This window comes from Salmo salar, chromosome 07 (assembly GCF_965601325.2).
Source record: "Salmo salar chromosome 07, fSalSal1, whole genome shotgun sequence".
Lineage (NCBI taxonomy): Eukaryota > Metazoa > Chordata > Actinopteri > Salmoniformes > Salmonidae > Salmo > Salmo salar.
The window spans coordinates 6127501-6142500 of record NC_138297.1 but is presented as its reverse complement, the minus strand read 5'-3'; the positions used below and the strand labels follow the sequence as shown (position 1 = coordinate 6142500).

General features: G+C 41.1%; 2 protein-coding genes across 3 annotated transcripts in view; both read right to left on the bottom strand.

The window, feature by feature from the left end:
- LOC106608459 (breast cancer metastasis-suppressor 1 homolog) overlaps positions 1–3112 on the bottom strand; it is a 31206-nt gene extending 28094 nt beyond the window's left edge. The window contains exons 1-2 of the mRNA XM_014206389.3: positions 2962–3112; positions 1120–1314 (exon numbers count right to left, since the gene is read on the bottom strand). Coding sequence (XP_014061864.3) covers positions 1120–1312 — 193 coding nt within the window. The 5' untranslated portion in view covers positions 1313–1314; positions 2962–3112. The remainder of the gene's footprint in view (positions 1–1119; positions 1315–2961) is intronic.
- Positions 3113–5136: 2024 nt separating this feature from the next.
- The window catches only part of LOC106608460 (protein phosphatase 1 regulatory subunit 14B), a 41997-nt gene continuing 32133 nt past the window's right edge, over positions 5137–15000 (bottom strand). For both annotated transcript variants that reach the window (XM_082977331.1, XM_082977330.1), the window contains 2 exons: positions 9487–9603; positions 5137–7845 (listed from right to left, as the gene is read on the bottom strand). In XM_082977331.1, coding sequence (XP_082833457.1) covers positions 7777–7845; positions 9487–9603 — 186 coding nt within the window. In that variant the 3' untranslated portion in view covers positions 5137–7776. The remainder of the gene's footprint in view (positions 7846–9486; positions 9604–15000) is intronic.

Here is a 15000-nt window from a genome sequence, read left to right as displayed (position 1 = left end):
AGGCCGATACCCGCTAATTATTAAAATCCAGAAAAGAGACGTTAAATTCTACAACCACCTAAAAGGAAGCGATTCCCAAACCTTCCATAACAAAGCCATCACCTACAGAGAGATGAACTTGGAGAAGAGTCCCCTAAGCAAGCTGGTCCTGGGGCTCTGTTCACAAACACAAACAGACCCCACAGAGCCCCAGGACAGCAACACAATTAGACCCAACCAAATAATGAGAAAACAAAAAGATAATTACTTGACACATTGGAAAGAATTTACAAAAAAACTGAGCAAACTAGAATGCTATTTGTCCCTAAACAGAGAGAACACAGTGGCAGAATACCTGACCACTGTGACTGACCCAAACTTAAGGAAAGCTTTGACTATGTACAGACTCAGTGATCATAGCCTTGCTATTGAGAAAGACCACTGTTCTCAGACCTGGCTCTCAAGAGAAGACAGGTGATGTGCACACTGCCCACAAAATGAGGTGGAAACTGAGCTGCACTTCCTGCCCAATGTATGACCATATAATGACTATAGACACATACACTAACTATTTGCACATCATTACAACACTGCATATAGACATAATATGACATTTGAAATGTCTTTATTATTTTGGAACTTCTGTGAGTGTAATGTTTACTGTTAATTTTTATTGTTTATGTCACTTGTGTTTATTATCTAATTCACTTGCTTTGGCAACGTTAACATATGTCAATAAAGCCCAGTAAATTAAAATTGAGAGAGAAAGAGAAAGAGAGAGAGAGAGACTGTTAGTTTCAGTTAGTTTCAGTTAGTTTGTACAGTAAAGAAAGAAGGAGAGCATGAGAGACTGTTAGTTACAGTTAGTTACTGTTAGTTACAGTTAGTTACTGTTAGTTACTGTTAGTTACTGTTAGTTACTGTTAGTTACTGTTAGTTTGTGCAGTAAAGAAAGAAGGAGAGCATGAGAGACGGTTAGTTACTGTTAGTTACTGTTAGTTACTGTTAGTTACAGTTAGTTACTGTTAGTTACTGTTAGTTACTGTTAGTTACTGTTAGTTTGTGCAGTAAAGAAAGAGGGAGAGTGAAAAAAAAACAGAAAACTGGCTTCTTTCCTCTCATCATTCAACAGTTTCTTACCTGAACTCTCCTCCTCACTCTCATCCAAGTCGCTCTCCCTCTCCTCCGTGCTCTCATCCATGGTCTCCTCCTCCCCATCTCCACCCTCTCTCACCCTCTTTTCTTCCATCTTTCCATTGGCTTCTGGTAGTTCACTGTCTCCCTCCACCTCCATCTCTTCCTCTGGTTCATTGACTGAGGGCTGGGCTGGCATCACTGAAAGAGAGAGAGAGAGAGAGAGAGAGAGAGCAAGAGAGAGAGACAGAGAGAGAGAGAGATAGACCCAACCAAATCATGAGAAAACTAAAAGAGAATTACTTGACACATTGGAAATAGAACTAGAATGCTATTTGTCCCTAAACAGAGAGAACACAGTGGCAGAATACCTGACCACTGTGACTGACCCAAACTTAAGGAAAGCTTTGACTATGTACAGACTCAGTGAGCATAGCCTTGCTATTGAGAAAGGCCACCGTAGGCAGACCTGGCTCTCAAGAGAAGACAGGCTATGTGCACACTGCCCACAAAATGAGGTGGAAACTGAGCTGTACTTCCTAACCTCCTGACAAATGTATGACCATATTAGAGACACATATTTCCCTCAGATTACACAGATCCACAAAGAATTTGAAAACAAATCACATTTTGATTAACTCCCATATCTACTGGGTGAAATACCACAGTGTGCCATCACAGCAGTAAGATTTGTGACCTGTTGCCACAAGAAAAGGTCAACCAGTGAAGAACAAACACCATTGTAAATACAACCCATATTTATGTTTATTTATTTTCCCTTTTTGTACTTCAAGACATAATATGACATTTGAAATGTCTTTATTATTTTGGAACTTCTGTGAGTGTAATGTTTACTGTTCATTTTTATTGTTTATTTCACTTGTGTTTATTATCTACTTCACTTGCTTTGGCAACGTTAACATATGTTTCCCATGTCAATAAAGATCCTTAAATTGAGAAAGAGAGAGATGGGAGAGAGAAAGAAAGAAACAAACAGAATAATAACTAGGTTACTACTTTATGTCGGTGTTGTTATGTCTGTCTGCATTATCTGACAGTTTGTTAACCATAGCCTAAATAATGTAGAAATATACTAACTTACTATTTAGCAGCCTATTTAAAATATAACATAACTTACTCATCTAGGCCTATGCACAAATAATGATTACACCCTATAATAAACTATTAATAAATCACTCATAACAAAGAGTATTCCTACCAAAGTATATGCAACGTCTTCTATGCCTTTTTGCATAGAAATATAGAAATATAGGAACAGCCTGTTATGTCGGTGGCGCAGCGGTCCGTGAAACGACTCCACGGTGTGGTCCTTCCACGGTGTGGTCCTTCCACCGTACGGCTTCACGGATGTCGCCTACCCTGAGATCATACCGTAGGAAATGTTCCTTCCCCGGGGGGGGTCCTCTCCCGACCAGCCGAATACACAATCTTGAATTTGAAATCATTTTAGTATCTAACGGAAAACAGTCTGATACATGAATAGATCAATGATTTGCTTTTTTTTTTACAGCAAATGTTGTCTATATGCGATATATCTAACCCTGTCTGCGACGGAGACGGTCGTCGTTACATTGTAGACCTTCTCTAACGGAGTGTCATCAACACGCATATAAAGTGAAGTTAGGACGTGTCCGAGACATTCACAGCGATGGTACCACGTACCAGTCAAACATGACACGGTCTGGACGGAGTTACAGCGGCTTGTTCCAGGATATATTATCAGAAGAGACAGAGAAGATGCCAGTCGGATGATCAACTACAAAACCAAATAATAAAGACTAGCAAAATGTGGGGAATGCAGTTTAAAATCTAGAATAGCTTACTTACCGTTGATGGTTTGTACGTTAGTTACTCCAATACTGTAAAGTACAGTTATATTATCACAATATTCAAACTAGGCTACTTCCTTATAGGTGTAGTACACTTCCACTGACACTTTTGCCGGACTCTAAAAATTCTACCGTCTAGCCAATCAACGCAGAGTTTTAATACATGCCTAGCCAATAGAAGCCGTCCTGTGAGATATTACTGTACTGACCTAACCAATCAGTAGCCAACAGACCATCGGTTCATAATACTGGTTTATTTGAGCAGTGGATTTTCACCTACTGAGGGACTTCTATTCATCTGAGTCCCGGTGCACCGTTCTGTGGTCTGAGACGTGACCGGGGAAACGCTGCGACGGAGGAGCCCCGTTTCAAATCAAACTGTAATCTGTTTTTATCAAAAAACAAATCACTTTTGCATGTGATGGAATCCTACTAATTAGTCCACGTGTTTTAACCTAGTCTAGGCTATGTTACTTTTGTTTTGAGCTGAGTTCACCGTTGGCTTTGAACAGAAGCACCTGATTCACACCTGGCTCAGCTCGATTCCAAAACGAATACAATCACTTTTCACCCAAACAAACTCCTCTTACCGGGATAACCCGGCCCAGATAATATAATCCCCTAAATGTCACATAAGTGTCAACTCACGTGCTTTCGAGGATTTTTGTATATTTATGCATATACATGATTAAAAAAAATAGATTTTAGTTATAAATATAGATGTGAAATTATGATTGTAATATTTTTTTTTATCTGAACATTTGACCTCTTTCCAACGATGCGATCCAGAGAGCTGAAGAGGAGGATCCCGCTATCGGCAGATTCCATTCTACTGTATTAACATTTGTTAGTGGAATTTGTCATTGGAAAAACCAAGCTATTTTGGGACGCAAATACACACAGTCTTGTACAATTAACTTTGCGGGGACACACAATTCAGTCCCATTCAAAATCCTATTTTTCTAAACCCTAACCTTAACCTTAACCCTACCCTCCTAAACGTTACCCTAAAACTAACCCTAGCTCCTAATCCTAACCATAACACTGTTTCTAACCGTAACCCTAAACCCCCTAGAAATAGAAAAATCATTTGACCTTGTGGGGACCAACAAAATGTCCCCAAGTTGGTCCAATTCGTCTTTTTTATTATTCTATGGGGAAAATGAATGACGTATTATTATTATTTATTTATTTTGTATGGTTTTAGGATAAACGCCGAAACTAAGGTCCGTGGTAAACAGGTTTAGGAGATCTGATAGATGTAACTTTTTTTTTTTTAATCAATTTTGAAGAATTTATGTAATGATAAAAAGCACATAAAGGCTTCATAATTGATAAAGGTCATGTTAACTGACTGCTATTATTGTATAGAACAACACGTATATATTATATATAGTATATATTATACTCCTATTCTTTCCCCCACAGGGATGACTGAACGTACCAAGGGCAACTCATTTTCCGGGTTTTACGACTACACAGATAGAACAATGAGCCAGATATTTCACCAATGTATAACCATGAAGCATCCGGTTGGCGTTTCCACTTAATACCAAATATGGTGATGAGAGGAAGCCCAGTGACCGGCACTGGGACAAGATGGAGCGATGTGGATTTCGGTGAAGTTCTGATCATTTTCTGATTGATAAAACATTTGATGTCCATACAGTTTACAAAACTAGAATCTTTAACAAACATAGTGGACTGCGTTTTGTAGACTGTATCACCAAAGTTTATTTTTTATTTTAAATGCGTTGTTTAGAAGGAGTGTAAGGGCGAAATTAGTTATTGTGCACTCGCACTTCACATAGCAGGAGTTCACTAAAGGAAATATGCAACTAAACGCTCTGCCCTCCTTCCTTCCTTGTTCTGCCCACTGATTCACTTGCTGCCATTGGAAACAGGCTCTGGTCTATCTTGGTTTAGTTATGAAGTCTTTGTTGGCGCGCTCTATTTACGGTATAATTATACCACAGATGTCCTGCAGGTGGCGACAAAACCCATTTCCAATGTCAGTGATACGTGTTGTTACCGACGACACAGAAACATAATTGGTTGTTACACAAATACACATCATTCTGAAGGACAAACACACACACACACACACACACACACACACACACACACACACACACACACACACACACACACACACACACACACACACACACAGTTAATTTTAACATATTTTTATTAAAGTTGCATAAAAGTGTAACAAAATTGGTAAATAACAAGACCCTGTTGATATTGCTATATTTTTGTTTTTCAGTTTTGTTCATCTTTTCCTCCAGAAACACATCACTTCTAAAACAGCATTTCTTTTATCAATAAAATATCTTTTTTTTTTTTTTTGCAAAGTTGTCGTACAGTACAATATGTCCCGACACACCCCAACAACAGTCTATCAGGGCTAAAGTCTCAAATAGCACTTTATTCCCCTACATAGTGCACTACATTTGACCAGAGCCTTATGGGTAAGTAAGTAGCCATGTCAGAGTAAGAACAGCCCATATGAGCCTGTTTCTGTACTGTGAGGCAGCTTGATGTATAAGTACACCCTGGAAAGGACTGTAGTCTTATCGCAGGGCCCACATAGGGCTCTGGCCAAAAGTAGTGCAATATATAAAGAATAGGGTGCCATTTTGGACACACCAGGTATAATAATAATAATAATAATAAAACACAGTAAAAATTGACCTAGAATAGATATTTGCATCTAAAGAATGCAGTGTAAAGATATAGATGACCTCTGGGTGACCTCTGAGTGACCTCTGGGTGACCTCTTTCCTAAACAACAACAGGATCTCCTTTTTAAAAAGAGAAACATCAACAACAACAAAACATTGTTCCATTTCATCAAAAAAAATGGTTTCATTAAAAATGAAAGTCTCATTCTATTTGGTTTGTTAACATAAATAAAGGTCAAAAGGCAAAGTCAGCTCGGAAAAAATCCTTAAAACCTTAAAAGCCGTGATAGAAATGTCAAGGTCATTTCCGACAGCTTTTACCGGTGAATGCAGTCTCCACGGAAACATTACCTTTTCGTCACGCTGTAAAGCTGAACTTCCACGATGAGGATTAAATAGAGCCCTAATTAAAAAAATTAAAAAAAGAGATGGAGGGAGAGAAGGTGTCATCTGTGTAGATGATTGCTGGAAGTAGAACACAAGGAGAGAGAGGAAGGAAGGAAGGAAGGAAGGAGTGAGGGCCAAATAGAGAGACGTGTGTGTGAGTGATTGAGGAGATAGAGAGCTGCAATGATAAGCAACACTGAGGCCTTGTGAGGCAGCCAAGCCAGGAAGAGTAAGACCTCTGATTCTCTCTCTCTCTCTTGTGCCATCTCTCGATGATTAGGTTTTTCACCCCCCTCCCCCCTCCCCATTTGTGTGTTTGTTGGAGAGAGAGCCACTATTAACATGTGTGTGTGTGTGTGGGCATGAAGAAGCAGCAGCTGCTGTTCCCTGTGTGTGTGTGTGTGTGCGTGTGTGTGTGTGTGTGTGTGTGTGTGTGTGTGTGTGTGTGTGCGTGTGTGTGCGTGTGTGTGTGTGTGTGTGTGTGTGTGTGTGTGTGTGTGTGTGTGTGTGTGTGTGTGTGTGTGTGTGCGTGCGTTGCTATTTGGATGAGCGCATCCAGACAGACAGCCACAATTTTCCACTACAGTGCCCCCCCCCCCCCCCCCTGCCTTCACTCCTCCCTCCCATCTCACCCCTCATTGGTTTACTGCTCTCCTGAAAACTCTCCATGAGTCCTCACTGAAAATAGCCCTTAGACTGCACACACTACGTGAGAGAAAATAAACTGTTTTAGAGAAGAAAGAAAAAAAAAGAGACAGAGAAAAACAGAACTAGAAAGAAACAAGGCCACTTTGTTCAAGTCCCCCGGTGTGTGTGTGTGTGTGTGTGTGTGTGTGTGTTCAAGACCACACACACAGAGCTACGTATAGGGCAGCAGGTATCCTAGCGGTTAAGAGCGTTGGGCCAGTAACTGAAAGGTCGTTGGTTTGTATCCCCGATCCGACTAGGTGTAAAATCTGCCGATATGCCCTTGAGCAAGGCACTTCACCCTAATCGCTCCTGTAAGTCGCTCTGGATAAGAGCGTCCGCTAAATGACTAACATTTAAATGTATACACTGTATTATACGCAGGAGTCAGTCCCATCCTAAAACTCTAAAGGTTATGTCCCAAAATGGCTCCCTATCACCTAGTCCACAACCAGAGCCAAAATGGCTCCCTATCACCTAGTCCACAACCAGAGCCAAAATGGCTCCCTATAAACTAGTCCACAACCAGAGCCAAAATGGCTCCCTATCACCTAGTCCAAAACCAGAGCCAAAATGGCTCCCTATCACCTAGTCCACAACCAGAGCCCTGGTTAGAAGTAGTGGACTATAAAAAATAAGTTACCATTTGGGACTAAAACTCACCACTACTAAACTTACAGCCACATTATAGTATGCTATGTTCACTGGCATCACATTAACATGACAAATAGGACAGATCGATTGATCATTTAACAACAATACAAACCCCTTTAAAAAACTACAAATAAGATTCAACTAAATAAAACATTAAAATAAAACCACAGGATAGGACATCATGAGCCCTGCTTAGATCTGATTGGCTGCTTCAATCTTCTCTCCTCCTCCTCTTCCACCCTCTCTTCACTTTTTCTTCGTCCCTCTACTCCACTCTCTCCTCTCTCCTCCTCCTCCTCCTCCCGCCATCTCTGAGGAGGCAAAGATCCTATTTCTTCAGTTGGGTGAGGTTGGGGGTGAGGGGGCAGGGTGAGGATAGAATTGAGGGAGGGGTGAGGTTATTTCTTCTGGGGGGTGGTGAGTTTCTGCATGCCACGTATCTTATCCAGCAGATCAGACACAAAGTCCTACAGGGAGAGAAGAGGGACAAAACACACCATTAGTGACGACATCCTACAGGGAGAGAAGAGGGACAAAACACACCATTAGTAACAACATCCTACAGGGAGAGACGAGGGACAAAACACACCATTAGTGACAGCATCCTACAGGGAGAGAAGAGGGACAAAACACACCATTAGTAACAACATCCTACAGGGAGAGACGAGGGACAAAACACACCATTAGTGACAGCATCCTACAGGGAGAGAAGAGGGACAAAACACACCATTAGTGACAACATCCTACATGGAGAGAAGAGGGACAAAACACACCATTAGTGACAACATCCTACAGGGAGAGAAGAGGGACAAAACACACCATTAGTAACAACATCCTACAGGGAGAGAAGAGGGACAAAACACACCATTAGTAACAACATCCTACAGGGAGAGAAGAGGGACAAAACACACCATTAGTAACAACATCCTACAGGGAGAGACGAGGGACAAAACACACCATTAGTGACAACATCCTACAGGGAGAGAAGAGGGACAAAACACACCATTAGTGACAACATCCTACAGGGAGAGAAGAGGGACAAAACACACCATTAGTGACAACATCCTACAGGGAGAGAAGAGGGACAAAACACACCATTAGTAACAACATCCTACAGGGAGAGAAGAGGGACAAAACACACCATTAGTGACAACATCCTACAGGGAGAGAAGAGGGACAAAACACACCATTAGTGACAACATCCTACAGGGAGAGAAGAGGGACAAAACACACCATTAGTGACAACATCCTACAGGGAGAGAAGAGGGACAAAACACACCATTAGTAACAACATCCTACAGGGAGAGAAGAGGGACAAAACACACCATTAGAAACAACATCCTACATGGAGAGAAGAGGGACAAAACACACCATTAGTAACAACATCCTACAGGGAGAGATGAGGGACAAAACACACCATTAGTGACAGCTGTCTCTAGGGCAAGGCTCTCCAACCCTGTTCTTGGTGAGAAACCCTCCTGTACGTTTTAAATCCAACCCCAGTTGTAACTAACTTGATTCATTTTATAAATCATCTAATTATTAGAATCAGCTCAAGGACAAGTGTCTATGGGATAGATGCTAGGGGTTGTGTGTGGCCCGGGCTTGTCAAGTCCTGATCCTAGTAAGATGTCATTTTCTATAGTAGAGTAGGTCAGGGTGTAACAGGGGGTGTTTTTGTGTTTTTCTATGTTTTCTATTTCTATGTTTAAGTTCTAGTTTTTCTATGTTGGGATTGTTTAGGGGTTGATCTCTAATTGGAGGCAGCTGATCCTCATTGCCTCTGATTAGAGATCATATTTAAGTAGGGGTTTTTCTTCCTGGGTTTTGTTGTTTTGTTGTTTTGTTCTAGTGTCGTCATAATAACAGTGAATATGAGCACTCAACACGCTGCACCTTGGTCCCCTTTATACGACCCGCGTTACAGGGCTAAGGAAGGGAGAACGTTTTGTTGATTAGGATCCCCATTAGCTAGGCAGCAGCTACTCATCCTGGGGTCCAAAACCATAAAATACATGATAGAGTACAGTTAGAAACCCATCGGCCCCCGATTCAACAGCAGCATGAAAAATCTACTGTTTCCAGGAAGGCAGTGGGACCCGACGTACCTCAGTAGGTTTGTAACAGTCTATCAGGAGATCTTTAACTCTGGCTCCTCGGTCATCATCACTAGGCATGTCCAGTAGCTCATCCACATCTATCTCCAACTCTGGTATAGCCTCTTCCTGAAATAGAGAACAGAGAGGAGAGAGAGAGATGAGAAACCAGTGAAATGGAAGAAGGTCAGGGAGTCGACAAGAGGATTCAACACAGTAATCTTCCAGGAGGTGCATAAAGATGGCGGTTCCTCCATCATTTTTACTTACAACAAACGCCTTGTTGGCTAAGTAGGTCGCTGTATTATACATTGGTCTGCATTACTCTTCGTTCGTGACGTCATTAGCAGAGTAGACATGATCCCAATTCTATTTCCAAGACGGCAGCGTTTTAGAAAAAGCAACAACAAAAAAAGGTAGATTCGTGCTGATTTATTGTCACATCGAACCATATTGAGCGCCGTAGTTTAATAACTTTTAAAAATAATAATGTCCTATCTGAATTCCTCCATCTTTATGCACCGTCGCCATTGTTCACTGTTGTTTCAATGTTGTTTCAATGTTGTTTCAGCAATCCTATATAAGCAGCAACCAACCAAATGTTTCTTTAAGTACCAGACTCCATTTTTAGACACAATGTTACTGTTTAAAGTTACTACTAAGTTAATTATTATTATAAATAATTACACATTAAGTTTAGAAAGTCCTCAGTTCTTTTCCTAGAACGACATCAGAGGTCATGTCATATATATATATATATATATATATAAAAAAAGAGGTCCTGTCCAGAAGTAGTGCCCTTAACTGTAGGGAATAGGCTGTCATTGGGTTGGCCACTAGGATAACTTTAAATAGCCCATTATGTAGTGTAGTTGTCACTGTCTACAGAGGGTTGTTGAAGACAGGTGGTGTAGTTCTCTCCTCGACACCAGGTGTTACACACACACACACACACACACGCGCACGCATGCACACACACACACACGCACGCGCACGCACACGCACACACACACACACACACGTGTTCTCCCTCTTCACCACAAGGTGTCTCATTCCACATTTTTAGTTAATTATTTCTTATATAAACTGTTCAGAAAAATACAAAACACATTGTTTAATGTATAATACATTTAACACACACAGCAGACACAGACTAGGGATGTAACGATTCACCGATACCCATCAAATGCTTAAGATACAAGTGCATCAGTCAGAAAATCCATTCAAACTTTACGAATCGACGGTTTATTCAACTTTTTGCTCATATTATTACATTCTATCAACCTTCTGAAAATATCTCTCATTTTCCTCCCTTCTGATAATACCTCTCATCTTCCTCCCTTCAGAAAATACCTCTCATCTTCCTCCCTTCAGAAAATACCTCTCATCTTCCTCCCTTCAGAAAATACCTCTCATAATAACGAAAATAATAATAATAATAATGATAATAACAATAATAAATTATAATAATAATAATAATAATGATAATAATAACAATAATGATAATACATGATAATAATAATAAATTATAATAATAATAATAATGATAATAATAATAAATGATAATAATAATAATAAAAATAACAATAATAATGATAATGATATTAATAATAATAAATGATAATAATAACAATAATAAATGATAATAATAATAATAAATGATAATAATAATAATAATAAATGATAATAATAATAAATGATAATAATAATAATAAACGATAATAATAATAACAATATTAATAATAACAATAACTTTATTGCAAAATACACAAATTACTAAAACAACTGAAACAACGATTAGAAAATCTGAAAGGAAATCTGACCTGGCTTGAGCTCTCCTCTCGTGATTGTCACATCCTGACCATGGTAAGTTGTTATTTTCTATGGTAGAGTAGGTCAGGACGTGACAGGGGGTGTTTGTTCTATGTTTTCTATTTCTATGTTTAAGTTCTAGTTTTTCTATTTCTATGTTGGTATTGTTTTGGTTGATGATCCTCGTTGCCTCTGATTAGAGATCATATTTAAGTAGGGGTTTTTCTCTTCCTGTTTTGTGGGTGATTATCTTTTGAGTAGTGTGTTGTCCTCTCTGCGTCACGGTTTGTTGTGTTTGTATTTTCTAGTATTTGGTGTTTTGCAACGTTTCACAATAAATTTAACCTGTTAGGGCTAGGGGGCAGTATTTACACCGCCGGATAAAAAACGTACCCGATTTAATCTGGTTACCACTCCTACCCAGTAACTAGAATATGCATATACTTATTACATATGGATAGAAAACACCCTAAAGTTTCTAAAACTGTTTGAATGGTGTCTGTGAGTATAACAGAACTCATTTGGCAGGCAAAAAACTGAGAAGGTTTCATGCAGGAAGTGGCCTGTCTGACAAGGTGTCGTTCTTCTTGTCTCTGTTTATTGAAGAGTGAGGATCTTAGCTGTCCCGTGACACTTCCTACGGCTGCCATAGGGTCTCAGAAGGCGGTAAAAAGCTGAATCGTGGCTTTGCAGGCTCTGGCTGAAAAAAAGTAGCGCGTTTGGGTAGTGGCTGGTTACAGTACTGTGAGACTCAGGCTCGTGCCCGCGTCGACAGAAAGCTTTGTTTACTTTCCTCTGTTTAGCTAAATGGACATTCCCGGTCGGAATATTATCGCTTTTTTACGAGAAAAATGGCATAAAAATGGATTTTAAACAGCGGTTGACATGCTTCGAAGTACGGTAATGGAATATTTCGATTTTTTTTGTCACGAATTGCGCCATGCGCGCGACCCTGATTTACCATTTCAGATAGTGTCTGGGACGCACAAACAAAACGCCGCTATTCGGATATAACGATGGATTATTTTGGACCAAACCAACATTTGTTATTGAAGTAGCAGTCCTGGGAGTGCATTCTGACGAAGACAACAAAAGGTAATCAAACTTTTATAATAGTAAACCTGATATTGGTGAGTGCTAAACTTGCCGGGTGTCTAAATAGCTAGCCCGTGATGCCTGGGCTATGTACTTAGAATATTGCAAAATGTGCTTTCACCAAAAAGCTATTTTAAAATCGGACATATCGAGTGCATAGAGGAGTTCTGTATCTATAATTCTTAAAATAATTGTTATGCTTTTTGTGAACGTTTATCGTGAGTAATTTAGTAAATTGTTAGTGAATTCGGCGGAAGTTTGCTAGTTCTGAACGTCACATGCTAATGTAAAAAGCTGGTTTTTGATATAAATATGAACTTGATTGAACAAAACATGCATGTATTGTATAACATAATGTCCTAGGGTTGTCATCTGATGAAGATCATCAAAGGTTAGTGCTGCATTTAGCTGTCTTCTGGGTTTTTGTGACATTATATGCTAGCTTGAAAAATGGGTGTCTGATTATTTCTGGCTTGGTACTCTGCTGACATAATGTAATGTTTTGCTTTCGTTGTAAAGCCTTTTTGAAATCGGACAGTGTGGTTAGATTAACGAGAGTCTTGTCTTTAAATAGCTGTAAAATAGTCATATGTTTGAGAAATTGAAGTAATAGCATTTCAAATGTTTTGAAAATCGCGCCACAGGATTCAACTGGCTGTTACGTAGGTGGGACGAATTCGTCCCGCCTAGCCCAGAGAGGATAAGTATGTGGAACCACGAACACGCTGCATTTTGGTCTGATCCTTCTGACAGACGTGACAGAATCACCCACCACCAAAGGACCAAGCAGCGTGGGATGGATCAGCAGGAAAAATGGACATGGGAGGAGATATTGGATGGCAAGGGATCCTGGACATGGGAGGAGATCCAGGCGGGATGGTATCGCCTTCCATGGGAACAGGTGGAGGCACCGAGAGCAGAGCGGCGACGAGAGGAGGCATGATACCAACGAAGAGGCAAGTGCGAGTGGCACACGGGGAGTTGGGCAGAGTCAGGGTGGAGTCCTGAGCCAACTTCCCGTGTTTACTGTGGGGAGCAAGTGACGGGGCAGGCACCGTGTTGTCGCGTGATTCGCACTGTGTCGTCAGGGCACATTTACAGGCCGGTGCGATCTGTGCCCGCACCCTGCAGTTGTCGAGCTGAGTTGAGCATCCAGCCAGGGCGGGTTGTGCAAGCCATACGCTCCAGACCTCCAGTGCACCTCCAGAGTCCAGTACGTCCTGTGCCTGCTCCTCGCACTCTCCTTTCAGTGCGCATCCATAACCCGGTACAGCCAGTGCCTGCTGTGAGCACTCGGCCCTTAGTGCGTCTCCCCAGTCCGGTGAGACCGATTCCTGCTCCTCGCACTCTCCCTTCAGTGCGCCTCCATAGCCCAGTACGTCCTGTGCCTGCTCGCCGCACTCGCCCTGAGGTGCGTGTTACTAGTCTGGCGCCTCCTATGCCAGCTCCACGCATCAGGCCTCCAGTGCGCCTGCCCAGTCCGGAGCCTCCAGCGACGCTCCCCAGTCCGGAGCCTCCAGCGACGCTCCCCAGTCCGGAGCCTCCAACGACGCTCCCCAGTCCGGAGCCTGCAGCGACGCTCCCCAGTCCGAAGCCTCCAGTTTTGGTAACGCAAAAGTACTTTAACGACTAGTGAGTTACTTTCCACAGTAAGTAAAGTTGTAACCTAACGAGTTACTTTAATGGCAGTAAAGTTGTAACCTAACGAGTTACTTTAATGGCAGTAAAGTTGTAACCTAACGAGTTACTTTAATGGCAGTAAAGTTGTAACCTAACGAGTTACTTTAATGGCAGTAAAGTTGTAACCTAACGAGTTACTTTAATGGCAGTAAAGTTGTAACCTAACGAGTTACTTTAATGGCAGTAAAGTTGTAACCTAACGAGTTACTTTAATGGCAGTAAAGTTGTAACCTAACGAGTTACTTTTAAAAGTAACGTTCCCTAACACTGGTGACAACTGATGCGTCTTCTCTCCTTCAGTGTCCAACTACATGTAACTCCGTTGACAGACATTGATCTATATGTCACGGCTGTCAAAAGGAGAAGCGGACCAAAGTGCAGCGTGTGTGTCGTTCCACATTTTATTTACTCTGTGAAACTATGCGATACATAAATAAACTGAATACACAAAACAACAAACCGTGACGCAGCTGTGAAACAAACACTACTCAAAAATAATCACCCACAAAACCCAGGTAGAAAACCCCTACTTAAGTATGATCTCCAATTAGAGACAAAGAGGACCAGCTGCCTCTAATTGGAGATCATCCCAAACAAACCAACATAGAAATACAAAAACTAGAACCTAACATAGAAATAGAACACATAGAATAAACCCCCCCTGTCACACCCTGACCTACTCTACCATAGAAAATAACAGCTTTCTATGGTCAGGACGTGACACTTGTAAGTCATTTTATATGCTGAACAACCCCAGGCAATATCAATAGCCTAGTCAAAGTGAGCACTGAGCTCAGCTTCGCATGCTGACCAATGAGAGGTGGACGGCCTGTTCCTGATCTTGGCACCGTCAGCATTCAAAATGCTAAAATGGCAACGCGTTATATTAGGCTTTATTAGTTGAGTGACAACCTATGTCATTTGCTAGGTAATTGTTAT